This window comes from Poeciliopsis prolifica, unplaced genomic scaffold (assembly GCF_027474105.1).
Source record: "Poeciliopsis prolifica strain line A6 unplaced genomic scaffold, Auburn_PproV2 SCAFFOLD004, whole genome shotgun sequence".
NCBI classification, from domain to species: Eukaryota; Metazoa; Chordata; class Actinopteri; order Cyprinodontiformes; family Poeciliidae; genus Poeciliopsis; species Poeciliopsis prolifica.
In genome coordinates this window covers 4,883,164-4,901,761 of record NW_026562379.1, presented here as the reverse complement: position 1 = coordinate 4,901,761, position 18,598 = coordinate 4,883,164, and the positions used below count along the sequence as shown (strand labels likewise).

The following is an 18,598-nucleotide window of genomic DNA, read 5'->3' as shown; positions in this document are numbered from 1 at the left end:
AGGAAGCCTGACTGAGTGCTTGTACCCTCCTTCCACCCCCACCTTCAGCACCTCCACCCCTCTGGGATTTCGCCACAGTGACCGTGCCTCAGCATTACAGTGGTGCTGCATTCACACATCGCCTCATGTTTCCTGTTTTCCTTCCTCCCAGCCTCCCTTTACTAGTCACTTGTCACCCTGCACAGTGCAGCAGCTGGTACAGAGCTTTCCCCTTGGCCATGCAGCACCTGAAGGAGAAACTGGATTTACAGAAGCTCCCACCTATTCCTGCACCCTGCTAGGTTTGGTCATTTTGCAAGAATGGAGCACGGCTGCAAGATGGCAACGTAGGATTTCCGCATTACTGTTGAATATTTTGATGGTGATCTTAATTAACCCTCATGTTTCTCTTTTTTTTCCCTCTGTGAACCAATCCCTGAAAACTTAAAAAAACACATCTTGCTTTGGTTTCAAGAGCAAAGAAAGTCCCTTTATGTGGTCAAAAATACTGCATGGCACTTGAAATATAGCTACCTGTCAACATTGCGTCCAAGCAGTTGTCCTTGATCATATTGAATGAAGTACATGCAAGGATCACATGAGGGTAAAATCCATAAAATGCTTCACGTATTAGTTTAGTCTCGGTTCTCATTCTGAGAGAGGAAGTACAGAGGACCTGACCCTACAAATCCAGATTTCTCAGAAGAGCACTTCAATTAGACGAAGCATGTTGGAGCTGCAATAGACAAAAACCTTCAAACCACAATTTCATAGCCAGGAAAATATCTAATTTAGTTCATCCTTTTGTGTTATGTTTGGGTCTGTTGTCAAGCAAGAGCCTGTGTTGTATGGCAGCATCTGTTACAGAGTGACACAACTATACATCTGCTGGTCTGATAACCTTTAGTATATACACACTTTAAGTATTTTCACTAATGTGTGAAGCAAAAGTTTACAACTTGTTTTGTTGCTGTGAGAGACGCAATAATTACTAAAACTGTTTCTGAAATTGAATAGGATACCAAATATTGCCTTCATAATAATGTAACTATTGAACTTTTTGCTCCTCCTTCTTTAATCAGAGTTTTATATTTAAGATTTCACTTCCCTTCAACAGTACATTTCAGGGTCTCTCTGGAGGCCTCCCACACCTGCTCAAGACTTTTAGCAAAAATGTGTCTGTTTTGTGCTTCCTTTTTTCAATTTTATCTACAAAGTTTTTTTTCATGATGGGAGAATTAGGTGCCCTAATTTTCACAATAGATTGTGTCCGGAAATGAACTAGAGCAAAGCATGGTGTATATTTACGGTGAAAAAAGTATTTCTCCCTTTACAGATTTCCTCTATTGTTTTTTTTTGTTTTGTTTTTTTTGTAATACTTCCAATCATCAAACTATGGTTAATATCAGACCTGTATACATTTTCCATGTGAAGATTTCAGTTAAGGGAAGAAAAGCTATCCAAGCCAAAAAATAATTGTCCTCTTAAGCCTAATAACCTTGGTGACACCAACTGCCATCAAATGACTGCAACTTCCCGCATAACTTTGTTGAATTGTTTTAGTTTAGACACATCTAGAGCATGACTGGCCTGCTTGAGATGTTCTGTGAAGACTTGGTGGGGCATCGCTCTCCTGTTGCATAACTAAATGCACCTCTCAATGACTCAAAACAAAAGCAAAGTTTTGGAGTGGACTAAAACCCAACTTAGGTTTTTTTTTTGTGCCATTTTGCTTCCTATCTTCATTTTGTTTCATTTTGCACCTAAGCATCCCGTCAAAAACTGCAAGTCATTCAGGTCCTGATGTTGCAGTTTCAAAACTACATTTCGTATTTTCTTGGGCCGTCCTTGTTTGCTAATAAAAACAGTCACTTAAGAAAGCTCAAACTGTGGAAACATGTTTTTTTGTTTTTCCCTGGACTGTGCGTTGGACTGTTTTGGAAAATCAGAGTTGCACAAAGGAATGCTTTTGTGAATACACGAGAGGCATCATCCCCAACAGCAAAGCATCAGATGGGGACGCGAGTCAACAAGTGAAGGCTGTTTTATTTTGCAGGCAGGGGACCCTTCCTCTTTTCTCCGAGCGCGGGTCCTTTGGACACAGTCAGGCTGCCAGCAGCATATCAATGCAGGCTCTTTTTTTTTCTTCTCCAACAGAAGGCTTGGGCAAACTTAACATGCTTTCAGCACTGTATCAATAACACTTTGTAGCAGAGCTGTGTTAAAAGATGTTTCTAGAAACTGAGGCAACAAGGCTTTCTTTGCTCGGCTGGTGAAGAATTGATTGGGAATCCATCATATGAAGACATAAATAAGAAGGCATAAAGTTCAAAGACCTCATTCCTGTGGATGTGATGATGTAGATTGAGGTATTACCTACTCATAGGTAATATGAGTAGGTAATAAAACCGTTAGGTTTTATTTTGTGTCATTGAACCAAGTGGGCTGGTCTGAGTTGCTGGACCTCTGGTAGCTTAGAGGCCATTGATGCTGGGCGGTCGGCTCAGCCAACGCCAGGACTCTTGGGCAGCTGCTGCTCCCATTCAACCCAAGCGAGGCACAAAGTCTCACTGTGGGCTAATTGGCTCATCCTGGTGTGGGAATGATTCACACTAGTGTTTGCTCAATCATCTTTTGATTTGTTTGGTGTGTGGCTAAAGGAGGGGGAAATGTAAATCTTTTGAGGCAGCGTCAAAAAAATATAAGCGCAGACATTTATTTTCGATTTGAGCCATTTGAATGCAAAGAATTCAGGCTCAGTATTATTGTACCCATATGTTACAGGGGCTATTGTGTAAATGAAATATGTTCCCCTTTAAGGGGAAATTACACAAAACTCACTTCCCTTGTTGAGACTGCAAAGGAAATGTGAAAACAGTTTGGACTCAATGACGCATCTTGAGGCCAGTGTGAAACACTGATGCTTATTGTGCATCAGTATTTGGAAGGGTATTTGAGGGTATTTGGAAAAATACCCTTAAATCTGCGACATTCTAAATGAAATCTTAAATAATAATATCATGTCGGTATTGTCAGCATTCTCTCATTTCTTTTGGCTTCACGTGTTTGTGCAATAAGAACGTAGGCAGCCAGCGAACCGTCACCTCCGTGTAACCAGGGTTCCAGCGTTCATTGGACAAATGAGTTGCAAAGCTTGGTTGCTGCAAAACAACATTGCTAACCACTGTTCACACTGAAGTGCAGCCTTATAGCTGGATGGTAGTTCATTTAAAATAAAAAAATCTCCAAAAATTACCATCCTGTCTCAGGACAACACAGAGACACACAGAACAGACAACATGGACTGTAAAGACAGAGATGTACTGAAGACAAGCTGCTTGTCTTTGGGACGGCTTCATTAAAAGATTTTGTGCAGCCAAAAAATAAGTGTTTGTTTTCATAAAGCAGATGGCCTAATTTAACTCAGTCTGACTGACCTATGTGGCTTGGATCAGAGGAAACACTCTGGAGGTTTCTTAACAGCCTGACTTCTTCTGCACGTCCTGAACAGGGCAGTGATAGCAGTGCTGCGCTCTATAGAGTCTGAGCACCAAGCAGTTCTTCTGATCAATGTATGGATTGAAGCCCAATCAGTGCAGATGGTGTGAAGTTCAGAGCCGGGTCGGTGTGAACAGCAGCAGCCTGGTTCCTCTGGTCCTGATGCTGCATCTTCACCAATGACTCATGCCTGCGACTTAATCTGAATTTCATTTAAATTAGATTTGCCTGCGTGTGTGTTAATCTGTCATGGAGTGTGTGGAAGACATATCTTGTAGCTGTTTGAGATGTAGGTAAAAACTTTCTTTTTCCCTCTATGTTCCTGGGTTTTGTTTGACTGATTTAAGATCCTGAGCAGCCAGTGCTTCTACAGTGTTCCCTCTTCGCTTCATCTCTGCCTTTCCCATTCCTCCCCTTCTCTCCCTCCAGTGACTTCCAGCTCATATACTGGAGGAGGAGGAACGGACTCTGTGGGAAGCGAGGTTATGAAACAGGATCTAACATTCTGCTGACCCGAACTGATCGCAGTACCGTTCCGGTGACAGTGACAGGATATATGTTTGGCTTTGTTCAGCGGACACTAGAGTTTCAGTCTCTGTTTGGTGATATGACTCGACTCGGATTGAAGGACCGGTTGAGTGGTCTGGGTTTTTTTTCTCTCTCACTTGTGAAGTAAAATGTCAACCAGATGCTGTTGAAATACACTTTTTATCTGAAAGCCTTCAGCAACAGCTCAAACTCTGATGCAGTACAGGCACATTATTACTTGTCAAACATCATAGCTGGTTTGAGATTAAATGCAGCTCTTTATTTGACGGGTGTGCATCAGACTGGCATGATAGTGACATGACAGACGTTCATAAAGACTCCTTCATGTTTATGACAAATGTTATGACTGTTGTCATGATGTTATTTGGTAAGTAATGACACTTTTAATGCAAAGTTGCTCTAAAAGTCCATTAAAAGTGTCAACTTTGCATTATTTTGTAATTAATGACACTTTCATGCAAAGTTGGCGCTTTTAATGGACTTTCAAGGCGACTTTTAGAGCAACTTTGCATTAAAAGTGTTTTTACTTACTGAATGACATCAGTCACAAAGACTCCTTTATGTTATGTCATGTTTGTCAGGTCAGTCTTATGCACATAAAGTGTTAATTTCATTATGCTTCTTTTTTGATTGTTTGATTCTGCTTTTGCTTGTTTTATAGCATAACACATAATATAATCTTAACATATTCTGAAAGTTTTTTGATTAAGGTTTCATTAAAGTAAAAAACTAGAGAATTACAAGATTATCCCTTTTTTTTAATTTATGCCCATAGCCTCTTTCTGATATTTTTTAGGACTGGAACAAAGTGTATCAAGAATTATGCTGTTTGTATAATTCTTGATACAATTGGATGTTTTGAACATCCAATTGTTCAAAACATTTGGAACAATTGGATGAATTGGGGTGGAGGGAAATCCTGAATAATTTTAGTATTTGACTTTTGGATAATTAGATCCAATAACGAAATGATTGGTCAATTTCACTCTGCGGCGGATCGATTGTTGCATCGCTGTGCCAATTTCTTAATGAATCTGTTTTTGTTTGTCTCAATGTCTGACACAGACTACAGATTGGCATCAGTCGTAACTATGTTTGTTTGCCAGAGTTAAGTAGAAACCTGAAATTTCCTCTGCCCGATGAGGCGAATAAGGTCTTAATTTGAACTTGATTCGGAGAGGCTTCAGCTTGAGACCTGGCTAGTGTTTCCTAGTAGATTCCATAACAGAGAAAGATGACACACTGAGATATTCCCCTGCTCATCCACACGTGGTTCATTGTTGGTGCCATCCCGTTAAATCTGTCTGCTCACAAGTCAGCTGTGTTTCCTCAAGAGTGGCTCAGAGGAAATGTGTTTCCTCAAGAGTGGCTCAGAGGAAATGTGGCCGCCAACAACTCTAATCTGTTTGTTTTTCTGTTGTCAAATCATACAATTCACAAACTGAAAGATTAGAAGTCACGTTCAGTGTTCTGACCTAATGCAGACACTCTGTCACGTCTCCATTATTTAATCTAGAGACTGTTTCTGCGTGGCTAGGTAAATTAGGAGAAATATGACGGCGTGGTTTTCTATCGTCTGTGAAGCTACTCCAAATCAGCGAGAGGCTCAGGCTTCAGAGCTGCTGCCTTGAATACTAACTCTGCGGAAAATGGGTCAATCAGCCTCTCCTGGAAAATCTCTGCTGCCTCCTATTCCCAAAGCATTACTAGAGAAGACTTTTTTTTTTTTTTTGAAAGCACTCTTTTAGTAGTGGAAGGATGTCAACTTTTACTGGAGTAAAAATCTGTCGGCTGATTTCCCTTTCTCTTCCCCCTTTGCAGGCTGTCAGCATCAACAAGGCTATCAACACACAGGAGGTCGCTGTCAAAGAGAAGCATGCCAGGAATATCCTCACAGTGTGTGTGTGTGTGTGTGTGTGTGTGTTTGAAGAGAAGAGCTGTGTTTATTTCTACATGTGTGCAGAGGGTTACATTAGTGCAAAACAACAAACTGTGTAACCTCATCTAGTTCATGTGGTTCTGCTGTGCAGCTGATATAAAAAAAAAACAGCGTGCTGCACTTTTACATCTATCTCTCTTAGAGCATGTTAATATAGTCTAATGCAAACAGTTGAATATGTTTTTTTTTAGATTCTTTTTTGTGATTTAATTTAGTTTATTCAGCTCCATTTCCCATCTCAAGGCATTTTTTAAGATGAGCTGGTCCCAGTTATACAGAAACGGCTCAAACTTGGCTCAGATCAGTCTCAATTATTCAGTAGAATCAGATCATAGTCAAAAACACAAAAAAAATTATTCCATTTACTTTTAGGGCCACAATGAATGAATGATTGATTATTCTATTGACTTTTTCTGAGGATTAATCAATTAGTGGGGTAACATAATTGCCACACTCTGCAACTGCAATCAAAGTTAATTGCAGCAAAAGATCCTGTCACTGACGGTGTCCAAGAAAGCAGCTCTGAGCTAAGAATATCTTCTCGATGGCTATTAGTCGATTATTGGATTTGTCTTGGAAAAAAGCTCTTTAAAACTAAAGAGATAAATCAAGACTTTATCTTGGAAAGAAAACCAAAGAAGCACATAAAGTTAATTATTGCGAATTCAAGCAATTCAACACAGCATCGCTTTGCTAGGTGTGCCATCTATGAAAAGAAGGTAGACCTGGCCCAGAATAGCAAAACCGTTTTAATGTTTGACCTGTCAACAAAGTTTACACACCTTATTATATAATCAGAGTCCCGCTGTTGTGGACAAAACAAAAAATAATTAACTTTCATTGACGATTATGTTTTTCTTATAATCTTAAACTCCCTTCAGAGCAAAAGAAGTTAGAAAATATCCAAATTAAATGTAATATATGACTGTCAAATATGACTGACATCAACTTTAGCACAAAACCATAGAATAATAGCAAGCTGAGTGAGCTGGTGGTCCTTGACTGCTGCTCCCACCGTGCATCTTGGGAACACATCATGAGAAGGGCGCCCACACTTTCTGGGCGGCCGTCAACCGGCTGCCTCTCTCCAGCAACGCCGTGCTCTGCTGGAAGTTCTGCCACGTCTTCCACAAGCTGCTGCGGGACGGGCACCCCAACGTAAGAGCAGAGGACACTCAAACATCGGGGAGAACGTCCGTGGTTTCTGCCTGCTACCTGTGCTGGAAATCTGTTTGTGTTTCCACCTGCAGGTGATAAAGGACTCCATGAGGAACAAGGCAGATCTGGCGGATATGAGCAGGATGTGGGTAAGCAACTACACTGAAGTGATTGTTCTTATGTCATGCAAAGACCTATGGCAAGCTGTCACAAGTTGGGGGAATTTGGCCGTAAGTCATGTCAGGATTTAATCTTCTGCTGAATTTTTGTATGATCTTTAAAAAACTGGTGATTACATCCATGAAGCACAAGAGACTAATCGTTTACTCAAGTAGCTGAACTATCCCTTTATGAGGTCTTTAATTCAGCTTTTTACTCCTCATTCTGTAAAGAATTTCATCTACGGTTACCTGGAGCATAGATGATAGTAATACTGAAATTAATTAATGTTGTGGTAATTATATGCAACCATTTCCAAAGACATCAAGCTGCAGCACAGTTTTGTTTGTAAAGTTTTAGTTGCGTAATATTTTGGCGAACAGGTTGCAATCCTTTGAAATATTTTTTTTTCTGTTCTCTTTAGCAGAACGGCTAAAATGCTGACTATCACTTCATTTTATCTTTTATCTTTCATTTGTAAAGAAAGAAAACAGCAAAAAATTAATTTACCTGAAAATGCTTCAGACACCATCTAAAATGATATATTTAGATTCCAGCTGCTCAACGTGGGAACTGAAACTTTGCTTGTTTTCAAAAAATGTCGCCAAATTTACATATTTCTATTTATAAAATGTTAGTTTGCTTCAGAAGGTTTTTGTTCCTGCAGTTTAAAACATTTGATTTGAGTGTGTGCTCTGGGTTTTTCCATCTGCAGGCCAGCCTGATGGTAAGCTGGAGCAGAGAAGTTTACACTAAATGTCAGGATTTTATACGGCCTGAAAGACGCGTTGATTTCTCCTGCTGCTAAAGTATGCTGGCCAGCAGATCAGTAATCGCAGATTTACATTAATTTGCAAACAAAGCATTAATGAACGCTTTATTTAGAAACCATTTTGTCCCATCAAAGTTGAAATTGTGCTGCTTCTTATATTCAAACTGCATTGGGGAATAGCAGCTTTTACATCAGGATTTCTTCTGAGACAGTCGAAGTTCAGACCTGAATTCAAATGAAAATCTGCTGCAGAACTTGACAACACTCTTTATTCAGTCTAACTGAGCTTGAGCATTTTCCCCCAAAAACAGAATTGGCAGAAAACTGCAAGAAGTCTCTTGATTTACAAACAGACATAGACCAAAATACTTAGAGCTGTTATTGCACGGAGGCACACAGTTAGAGTCTGCCTTTAATGTTTAACCATTCAGTTCTGCACCATTTTATGGTTGTTATTCCCAGCAAAGTTTTTGATTGAAAGCCACAGTAAGCAAGAAGCATGTTGATGAGAGCAGATCGCTGTTAAATGATTGTCTGCAGCCATCAGCAGTGTGAAAAACAGTTGTGGACAAGAACCGTGTGATTATGATCATTGGCGCGCCCTCATGTCGTGGTTAACCCGCTGACATTTTCAGACGCTCGGAGGGCTTCTTTTCTTCAGCAGTCGAGCCTTCGGAGCACATTAAACATTAGTGGAGGAGCGCGCTTCACGTCAATGGCATTCTTTAATTTTAATAGTGTTTGCATTGTCCATTTAAATTGTTCACCACAACATCTTGCGTAAATAGTTTATTGGGTAAACTTGTTTGTAGTGAAATCTTATTTCGCCACATTTATGGTGCAAGCCTGAGAAGCAGCGAGCTGGGCGGAGGCCTTCTCGCTCTGTACTGACTCAGTTCCTGCTGATGTCACCAGGCAGCAGGAGGATACAGGAAGTGGGGTTGCTGTGACCAGGGCTGCGGCGTCATGTTTCCGGTTGTCTAGCTCTCACACACTCCCAGGCAGATATTTGAGGATGCTGAACTGTTTCCTTTTAGGAAGACCTGTTACAGCGGGGGTTACGTCCACATTGTTTATGTAGCTGATGTATAAATAAAAAATGCTAATTCTTTTCTCTGTCACCTCTTCTCCTCAGGGTCATCTGAGTGAAGGCTATGGGAAGCTGTGCAGCATCTACCTCAAACTGCTCATCACCAAAATGGAGTTTCACATTAAAGTGAGTTGACCGGCCAGTAAAACCCAGCGTCCCCCTCCCCCGTTCCCCTCTCCTCTTCCCTTGTAAGCTTTGCCCCAGACCCTCCTCCTGTGGGGGGAAATTCCAGCTTACTCATTATCATCCTTTGAAGAATCAGTAATGAAGCACTTTTATGAGACAGCTGAGCAGAAGCGTGGAGGTGACATGAGATACTGCTGCTGCTTGCTCTCATGAAGCCGGATTCTGAGACACGACTGAAGGCAGTAAAGCGACTCTGACATCTAAGTTCCTTCATTCTCATTTCTGTTGGCAGATTGTTATAAATTTTGCCTCATACCTTCAAACCATCATGGGCGTAGATCTGTGGGCATTGCTGTGGATAGGACACATTGTCCAGTGTCATCTTTGTGGACTGACGCGTAACCTGACACACTTATTGCTGTGACTGAATAATTGACAAAGAGCCAATAAGCATTCTGATAAATTAGTCATTATGCATCAACGGTAGAAATAATGCAAAGGTGGACTTTATTCATAGACTGAAGCGTAGAAATGTGAAATAGTTCAGATATGTGTGAGGTCTGAGCCTTCCATTCATCCTTCCTATTAGCTGCTGAAAGTCTTGCTCTCTTGCAGCCAGAATGAACTGCAGAAAGGTCTTGACGTGTCCTACAAAATAGCTTTATTTTAAATGTTTTCTCACATCTCTGTGGTTCTTTTCACTATTAAAAACCTCAGCAATAATGTGAATTCACAGATTTGAAAAAGATGTTTTTAATTTTCCGCCAAAGTCGAGTTTTGTGCACTTATAGTGGATTTTAATTTCTGCGGTAGGAGTTGATTTTCTTTTTTCTTTTTTTTTTTAAATTAGATTGTTGTTTATAAACAGGGTTTTCCTTAGTGTATTGTAAACCTGGCGGGCCGCCATGCTTTACTTGTGCCCCCACCAGGCTTAGCATTGTTGATTTGTGAAGTTTCTTTTTTTTAATGAGCGCCTTTTTTAGGACTTTATAGTTGCTGTTTTTAATCAAGACTTTTCCCTGAGTTGAGAACAGATATCATGCAAAAGCAGCGCAGAGGTGTACATTTCTTTATCACATAGGAAGTCACCATTTAATCTTTTAATGAAGCTACTGGTGGTCAAAGTTATCAGATTCTGTCAGTAAATTGCACCAAATGGATGTCTGAACTTTGCGGTTTCAGTTCAAAGTTTGTTTTTTGCCCCGTTCTGTTTCAGAACCCTCGTTTCCCCGGGAACCTTCAGATGTCCAACAGGCAGCTCGACGAGGCGGGAGAGAACGACGTCAACAACTTGTGAGTGTGGCATGCTGCTGCAGCTCTGGTTACCTCACCTTTACTGGTGGATTTAACTAGTTGAGCTCCAGGACGGCTGTGTTTTAATGGTGCTTTCACACGAGTGTGAAAAGCAAAGGTTCATTCAAAACCTGATAGTAAATAAGAAATCAGCTAAAGGTAATAACGATGATCAGTGGTTCATAAATAAACAGAAGTTGTTCTGATGGGAACCAAAAGGCTGGAATATAATGTGTATTATATTCCAGGAGGGATAAATTATAAACTTTTTTATCCGCAGCTTCCAGCTCACAGTGGAAATGTTCGACTACCTGGAGTGTGAGCTTAACCTCTTCCTTGGAGGTGAGTTTTTCTGCTCCATAGGACCAGCTACCTTTATGTTAAGTACACACACACACAGATGCTCTCTAACAGACAGGAAGTACAGTCTGCCTGATATGTGTAACATTCACAATGATGAATGGGAGCAGACAGATGGGGACCGCTGAAATCACCTCTGATCTGTTCTGCGGCCCTTTTGTTGCCTGACTGAGTCACCTGAAGTTCAGCCGGTTAAAGATAGACTGAAGGAGGTGACCAGGAGTGCAAATTCAGCCTCCAGTCATGAAAGATAAGGAGGAAATTATATTCAGACTGCTTATTACTTGTCCTCATGATGCCATGCAGCCGCCTCCATAGCCCCCGGCTCCACCTTTCCAAGTAAACGAGATTTCACTTCACTGGTTTGTCTTTTTTGGGGTTCCATGTCTTTAAACATCAAATACCAGGGATCCTCAAATCCAGGCCTCAAGGACCGATGTTCTGCTACTTTTAGATGCGTCTCTGCTTCAACACATTATTTTGCAGATCCACCTCTAGCAGCACTGTAAACACATCTCTCACAAATCCATTTTTAAAAAGGCCTGAGATCCCTGGAAGTCAGAGTTTGAACATGAAAGCTGTGCCAACTATAACTCTACTCATTCATTGTTAATGCATTACAGACCAGAGCTGTGCGGTTCATGTTAGTTCCTCCTCTGCTGTTGTCTGTTTGTTTTTCTTTTAAAGCGTAACGTCATGTGAAAAGTGTGTGTGTTGCGCGGCAGTCAGTCAGGAAACCACGCCTGCGTCTCTCTGAGGCTCTCGTGGCCCGACTCCGTAATGATGGAGGCAGAGACTGAGTCAGACAATCCTGACTCTGTTCAGGTTGTCGCTCCCTCGCCGCTCCGTTTAAAACTCCTTTCCTGTTTTCCACGTTCGAAGCAACTCTGAGCCATGACCGCGGTTCTCAGACACTCCAGCTGAAGAGATGACGTTTGTTTTCGGAGTGTGCTTGTTGATTGTTGTCCTCTCCTCCGCAGTGTTCAACTCTCTGGACATGTCTCGGTCTGTGTCGGTGACGGCGGCCGGTCAGTGCCGCTTGGCTCCCCTCATCCAGGTCATCCTGGACTGCAGCCATCTGTACGACTACACCGTCAAGCTGCTGTTCAAGCTGCACTCCTGTGAGTCACACACCTCTGCAGGGCAAACCGCACCACCATCAAAACCCATCTGAATATTGGTTCCATTTTCTTTCACCTTTCTTGGTCTGGAAAGTATTTTCTATCTAAAAAAAATCTTTGATCAGCAGATTTGTTGGGTCATTTGGTTCCTTCATAAATACAAGGCAGTAAAGGAAAAGGTAGCACTTTCTTTGAAGGGGTGTGCATAAGACGGACATGACACTGTCAGAAACATGACATGACACCTGTTATGAACACGAAGGAGTCTTCATGAATGGCTATGACTGTTGTCATGAAGTGTCATTTGGTAAATAATGGCATTTTTTCTGCAAACTTGTACTAAAGGTTGCATTAAAGCTCCATTAAATGTGTCAACTTTGCATTAAAAATGTCTATTTACTGCAGCAGAAATTATCTGACAGTAGAATGTATGTTTTTTTTTTACTTGATTATTTTAACAGAGTTGCAGATAAAATGGTTTCTGGTTGCCTGATTGTGTGACTCTGTTTTTACTGTCAGCCAACAGACCTCAAGGCAGGTTTTGTGGTCTTTAAACTTGTGGTGGATTCCAAATTATTATTTTTTTAAAATAATATATATATATTATATATATATATAAAATTGTTACAACCTGCAAGTGAAGGTTGAAGTTTGCAACCTTCACTTGCAAACTAATTCTTGAACTCTGAGAGACTTGAAAGACGTATACGTTTCTCTGACAAGCATCGCTTTTGAAATCTCTCCAAATTCACCCTGAAGCACCAAAACATCCAGCTCAGTATCAAGCTGACTCTTTTCTATTCTGACTCCGGCACTTTTATCTTTCCAGCTTTAAAGTGTTTTTGTCATTCTCAGCTGCTGTCAAACACGCTTTACGTGTTCAGACGATTTTATGGGGAAGTTGTACATTTTTCTGTGCTGAGCGCAGAGCTGTTTGTGTTTGCAGGCCTTCCAGCCGACACTCTCCAGGGCCACAGAGATCGCTTCCAGGAGCAGTTTAAGAAGTACGACTTTCCCTGAGAGCCGCACAGAAGCCTTTCCTCAAAGTATCACCCTGTGTTCATGCATCCTCTCTTGTTTCAGGCTGAAGAGTCTCTTCTATCGCTCCAGTAACTTGCAGTATTTCAAGAGGCTCATTCAGATCCCACAGTTGCCTGAGGTTTGGATGACTCTGACCGCCTAATACTCCCACTGCTGTGGTTGCTGATTCACTTTGTGTTGCTTAATCAATTGAGCAACAGCGACATGTTTACATCATGTTTGTAAATGTTTGTCATCAGTCCTGTCGCGACAGGCTGAGCATCCAAAACTGAGCCATGCGTTTAGTTTCCTCTCTTTAAATGTTGAAAACTTTTCTGCAAGCAGCTTTTAGTGCAACACGCTGATCGGGTTTGCGATTCTTGCAGAACCCGCCAAACTTTCTGCGTGCGTCCGCGCTGTCGGAGCACATCAGCCCCGTGGTCGTGATCCCCGCCGAGTCGTCTTCTCCCGAGTCAGAACACGTGGTGGAAACGGAGGACCTGGTGGACACGGACGTCCCGTCCCTGCCGGTAAAATCCTCTGCAGTCCTGGATTTGATTCATGGTTCCTGGCCTTTAATGAACCTCCTGGAACATACCCTCATGTTCAAATTCAAAAATAACTTATTAGGTTTTGAGTTATAGTAACGGTATCATTTGATCATTTGAAATGATACTCAGTTTCTTCCAGTTGACCTTGTTTCCACGGTTATGCATTTTACAACTGTCTGAAAGTGAAAAAGTGAGGGCAAAAACTCTTCCAAAACCTCAGCCTTGTTGCATTTACTCCACACAAGAAGAAATGATTACTATTTCCCTGAATAGTAAAAGTTTCTCCAAGACAAACACCAGGTTTGTTGGCTCTCCACAGGCTCCCTCTGAGGTTAAGTTTGATGACCTGTTTGGCACTTCTGCTGCCATCGATCCGTTCAACTTCAGCAGCCAGAACGGCATGCGCAAAGATGACAAGTGAGTTTCATAAATACATCACCGGATTTTCTAATTGTGACGTCTTGATCGGTGTTTGTCTCGAGTTCAGTTGGATTTTGGTTTAGGTTTTTTTTAATTTTTTTATTCAGATCCTGGGAAAAGAATAAGAATTTGATTATTGTTGTGCATTTGTGTTCAGTCCCTCTTGAGTTGATACAGATCCTCCTTCAGTCGCTACAATCTGAAATGTTTGCTTATCTTTCTATGCGTAGTAGTTTAAGATAAGTCAGTCCAGATGGAGTGTCCTTTCATTTTCTCATTTTAATACAACTCTTCAGCTTTGACTGCACCGTTCTACTACAGAACTTGATCTTAATGATCAAAATCAAGTACTCTGTCTCTTCCAGTTATTTTTATTTCTGTATTTAGCTCCTTCTGTCTTCCCATCAACTCTGACCAGCTTCCCCTAAAGAACAATCCCAGAGCATCATGCTGCCATCACCAGGTTTCACTGTAGAGATGCTGTTTTTAGGACGGGGTTAAGAGTCCTGTTCTCACTGAAAAGCCATCTTCAAAATATTCGCTTTGTCTCCAAAATGGCTTCAGTGGAACAACTTGTGGCTTTTCTCTGGTCTTTTTTTTTTTAGCAGTAGTTGTTTCACTTGCTTCGCTTTTTGGTTTAGGTGGTTGGGTTTGAATGGTTTGGATTGAATGTTCCTCTGACAGTTAACAATTTGTTTGTTTGTATCAACTGTGAATATTGTGATTCCAGTTTGTTCCTCTGTCTGTGTTCCTCAGAGACCGTCTGATCGAGCAGCTGACGAGGGAGATCCAGGCCCTCAAGGAGGAGCTAGAGTCTTTCCGACTGGAGGTAAGGATCGGAGGAACGTCCTCCTTGCTTCTGTTTTCTATCTTGTTTTTGACCCGGCCCGCTGTCCCGTCTGTCTGACACAGAGCGGCCGGCTGTGTCAGGCTCTGAGGGGCCGCGTCAACGAGCTGGAGGCGGAGCTCGCCGAGCAGAGCCACCTGAGGCTGCAGGCCGCAGGCGAGAGCGAGTTCCTGAAGGCGGAGCTGGACGACCTGCGGCGGGCCAGGGAGGACACGGAGAAGGAGCAGCGGAGCCTGACGGAAATCGAGAGTGAGGCGGCTTTTATTTCTGTATAACAGCTCAGGCGCTCTCCTTGTTTTTATACCTGACAGTTCGGTAGACTCGCTTTGATCGGGAACCAAAATTGCAACATTTACAACATTTTCAGCCAGTGCGGTTCACTTTCACGATCAACATCACGTTCTCATCTTCATCTGTGGAGATGCTGCACCAAGAATCACTTGAGAAACTACATGAAAACTTCTGAAGAAGACATAAGTGCTACTTCCTTCTTTGCAAAATGCAAACAGAAATGGATCAACATTTCTCCTGCTTGGACTAGACTTGCATGTTTGTGTTTTTTTTCTTCTTCTTCTTTTTTAATTTACCCAGAATTCCCTTCTCTACAATCCACTTCCTACTTAATATATGCATTCGAACTAGAATGCATATATTCTAATTACTTTAATCAAGCAGAGACCAAGGCTTTTAGGCAGACTAGTTTGCTTTTTTGATCCATATCAGAGTTTGTTTGTGCATTTGCATCTCCCCAAACAAATTGAACTTTTTATGCAAACGAAATAAAAAATAAATTGGACTAAACAGGGCTGGCGTGAATGTAACCTAACAGCTGACCTTCTTGTAATCTGACTGATCTTGAACTACATTGCAAAGTAAAAGAGACAAAAATGCCTAGCTGTGCTATGATGTCTTGCAGAGAGGTAATAATACTTTAGGTCACTTTTGTCAGAATTTAATATATGAGGAACATAAATAAACTGAGCTAAAACAATGATATGATATATTACTTTATGTACAGTAAGGAAGTAAATGTTACGCCTGCTAATGTTTTTGTAAGCTTTCTGTGTCCATTTCTGTCTCTCCCAGGAAAAGCTCAGGCCAACGAGCAGCGCTACACCAAGCTGAAGGAGAAATACACAGAACTGGTTCAGAGTCATGCAGACCTGCTGAGGAAGGTGAGGAGGACGCCGTCTCCAGATCCCTCCATGTCCTCGTTGCAGCTCACAATTCTTCAGAGTCCGATCCCGTGCCGTTTTGTGCAGAACGCAGAGGTCACCCGGCAGATGACGGTGGCCCGGGCGGCTCAGGATGAGGTGGAGGCGGTCCGGAGGGAGATGCAGGAGAAGGTGAAGAGCGCGCAGGAGGCTGCGGACAGACAGGTGAGGGCCACAGAAAATGTTTTTGTACCCCCACACCCTTTTTTTTTTTTTTAAAGTCATCCGGCTACAAAGTGACCCGAGTGACAAACGCCTTTTGTCGTTCAGGAGAGGGAACAGGTGAAGCAACTTCAGGAGCTGCAGAGAGAGCTGGTTTCCACCCAGACAGAACTGGACTCCCTGAAGACCAGCATGGCCTCGTCCCAGCAGGTCAGTCTCAGCAGCTGCTAGGAACAAAGATGGGACATCTTGATGATTTACTAATGATCCTGATTGAGCTGTAAATAATCTAAACCTTTGATAATCCAATTTGCGGCAACATTTTCACCATCAGAGTTTGGCATTTCTTCCACAATCATGTCCTGCTTTAGACTGATTTTATGCATTTTTTATCTTGTGTATGGAGCTGATATATGACGCATACGTTTGATTACATCAAGTAAAAACAAAACAATTTCACATTATTATAGTTAAACTGGATGTGGCTGTCTAATTGCTCCTACATATAGTTGGCCCATGTTTTTCAAGTAATAGTTTGTGTTAAAGAAAGAATCTTTGATCATTTTCAGGCCCAGATGACATCTAGAAAAAGAAAGTCGAGGCTTAAACATCTATAAAAACAAAACATAAAAAAGGAAAAAATGGTTAAAAAGAGAATTTTTATTTTTACAAGCAGAATAAAAGTATCCAATGTATAATCTGTATACATTTAGTTTCAAATAATCCAGTCAAGATTTTGATTCAAGGATGAAATATTCTGAAACCGAGCTGATCAGAATAAACCAAACAAAAAGAAAAAAAAAAATTAAACGGCCCATTTTCAGATACATTGAACATTGTGCTTCAAGTATTGAACATACTGAAAATTAAAATAAAGTTGAAATTGCTGAAATGTTTGGCAGCCAGGACTCTGTGCCGGATGTCTTACAGGTTTGATATCTGCTTTTACAAGCCTGAGTTAAATCCTTAGCAGGGTTATGCAGAACTCAGTTTCATTTGCCCAGGCGATGAGGTGTGTTGAAGCAGTGAGGCATCAGAGCAGCTGGTTAATTATTCAGGATGTTTTGCTGACTCACACCTCTCACGCTTCACCGACTGTACGTTTACCTTAACAAGAGTGACAGGTGGACCTTTTTTAGCTTCCACATCATTCCTGTCCATGTGGCTCGAAATATTTCTAAACAGACAGAATTTAGGTAGTTTAAGTGCTGTAGCCTTTTTTGTTGTTGTTGTTGTTTTTCAGCCAGCTGATCGGTCTCAATTCTGCACCATCCGTCTGGAGAAAACTCCAGTTGTTCTGCCACTTTCTCTGGGATCTCATGGAAAAAAAACAAACTTGTATTGAAGCTGCTATTTTTAAAACCGTAGGCATTCCTTGATACCAGTAACGAGTCCATTCCTAATAAGGTCAGGCAGGATGACTAAATCCTGACTAATGGTGATAACAATGACTATAAATGGGAGAACTGGACTTTTTTTAGCTTGTTTTGTTTGAAGGAAAGACATCATTAACCTTGACTGGAATCGATGCCTCTATCATTTCACAGGTTTAAATTCAGCCTTAGCAACTTTGTGACTCTTTTGAAGAATCAACCTTTATTTTTGAGATTTGTGAATGTTTTTGTTGCTGCTCTTAAAGGAAGTGAATGTTTGTAGCAGCCTGGCAGTAAAAAAGAAACAGTAAAATGTTGAAACTGTTGCTGATATTTGGCCACTTATATTCTATAATGAGACATTTGGTTTTCAGAGCTGACATGTAGCTAAATATAAAGATTTGGAGGGTATGTGTGTGGGTGTGTGACTGAATGAATTAATGCATCAAATGAACAGTTCACTGGTTTTTGCTCCCAGTTCTTTCCAACAAGTTTCTCAAATATTCACCTGAATTATTTTTTTCCCCAGCCTTCCATTCGTGATGTCCTCGTTTTGTATTCTGGTCTTATCAGCACTGCCACTCTTCCTGTCTCCATCTAATCCCTGTGGTCTGTTTTTAACACAGCTGACATCTCCAGCTCCTTTTCTTGTTTCTCTTGTTCTCTTGCTCTTCTAAACTTTGCTGTTTCTTGTTCCTTCCTCTCTTTGTCTTCTGGACCCACTGACAACTCAGATCGTAAGTTTTCTGTTCTTTTCTTTTTCCTTTCCTTACGTTTTATTGATGTTTATTTTAAAGTCTAAAGATCAGCTACGCTGTCATCACTGGTTTCACAACCTCAGCTTCCCACTTTGTCTTTGACCTCAACCCAAACCTCCTTGGAGTTTCCTTGGCTCTCCACAACCTCAAATCAAGGAAGCATCACTCAAACTAGTGGCTAAAGATAACAGGCTGTCAGTGCATCCTTA

At 41.3% G+C, this 18,598-nt stretch overlaps 1 protein-coding gene across 2 annotated transcripts in view; it reads left to right on the top strand.

Annotated features, from left to right (window-relative positions):
• Positions 1 to 18,598, top strand: part of hip1 (huntingtin interacting protein 1) — a 45,393-nt gene that overhangs the window by 18,347 nt on the left and 8,448 nt on the right. For both annotated transcript variants that reach the window (XM_055029084.1, XM_055029086.1), the window contains exons 2-17: positions 5,848 to 5,911; positions 6,981 to 7,123; positions 7,216 to 7,272; positions 9,190 to 9,270; positions 10,487 to 10,563; positions 10,844 to 10,905; positions 11,904 to 12,044; positions 12,991 to 13,048; positions 13,128 to 13,203; positions 13,451 to 13,594; positions 13,935 to 14,032; positions 14,792 to 14,864; positions 14,948 to 15,131; positions 15,969 to 16,057; positions 16,145 to 16,261; positions 16,367 to 16,468. In XM_055029084.1, the coding sequence (XP_054885059.1) occupies positions 5,848 to 5,911; positions 6,981 to 7,123; positions 7,216 to 7,272; positions 9,190 to 9,270; positions 10,487 to 10,563; positions 10,844 to 10,905; positions 11,904 to 12,044; positions 12,991 to 13,048; positions 13,128 to 13,203; positions 13,451 to 13,594; positions 13,935 to 14,032; positions 14,792 to 14,864; positions 14,948 to 15,131; positions 15,969 to 16,057; positions 16,145 to 16,261; positions 16,367 to 16,468 (1,566 nt within the window). The remainder of the gene's footprint in view (positions 1 to 5,847; positions 5,912 to 6,980; positions 7,124 to 7,215; positions 7,273 to 9,189; positions 9,271 to 10,486; positions 10,564 to 10,843; positions 10,906 to 11,903; positions 12,045 to 12,990; positions 13,049 to 13,127; positions 13,204 to 13,450; positions 13,595 to 13,934; positions 14,033 to 14,791; positions 14,865 to 14,947; positions 15,132 to 15,968; positions 16,058 to 16,144; positions 16,262 to 16,366; positions 16,469 to 18,598) is intronic.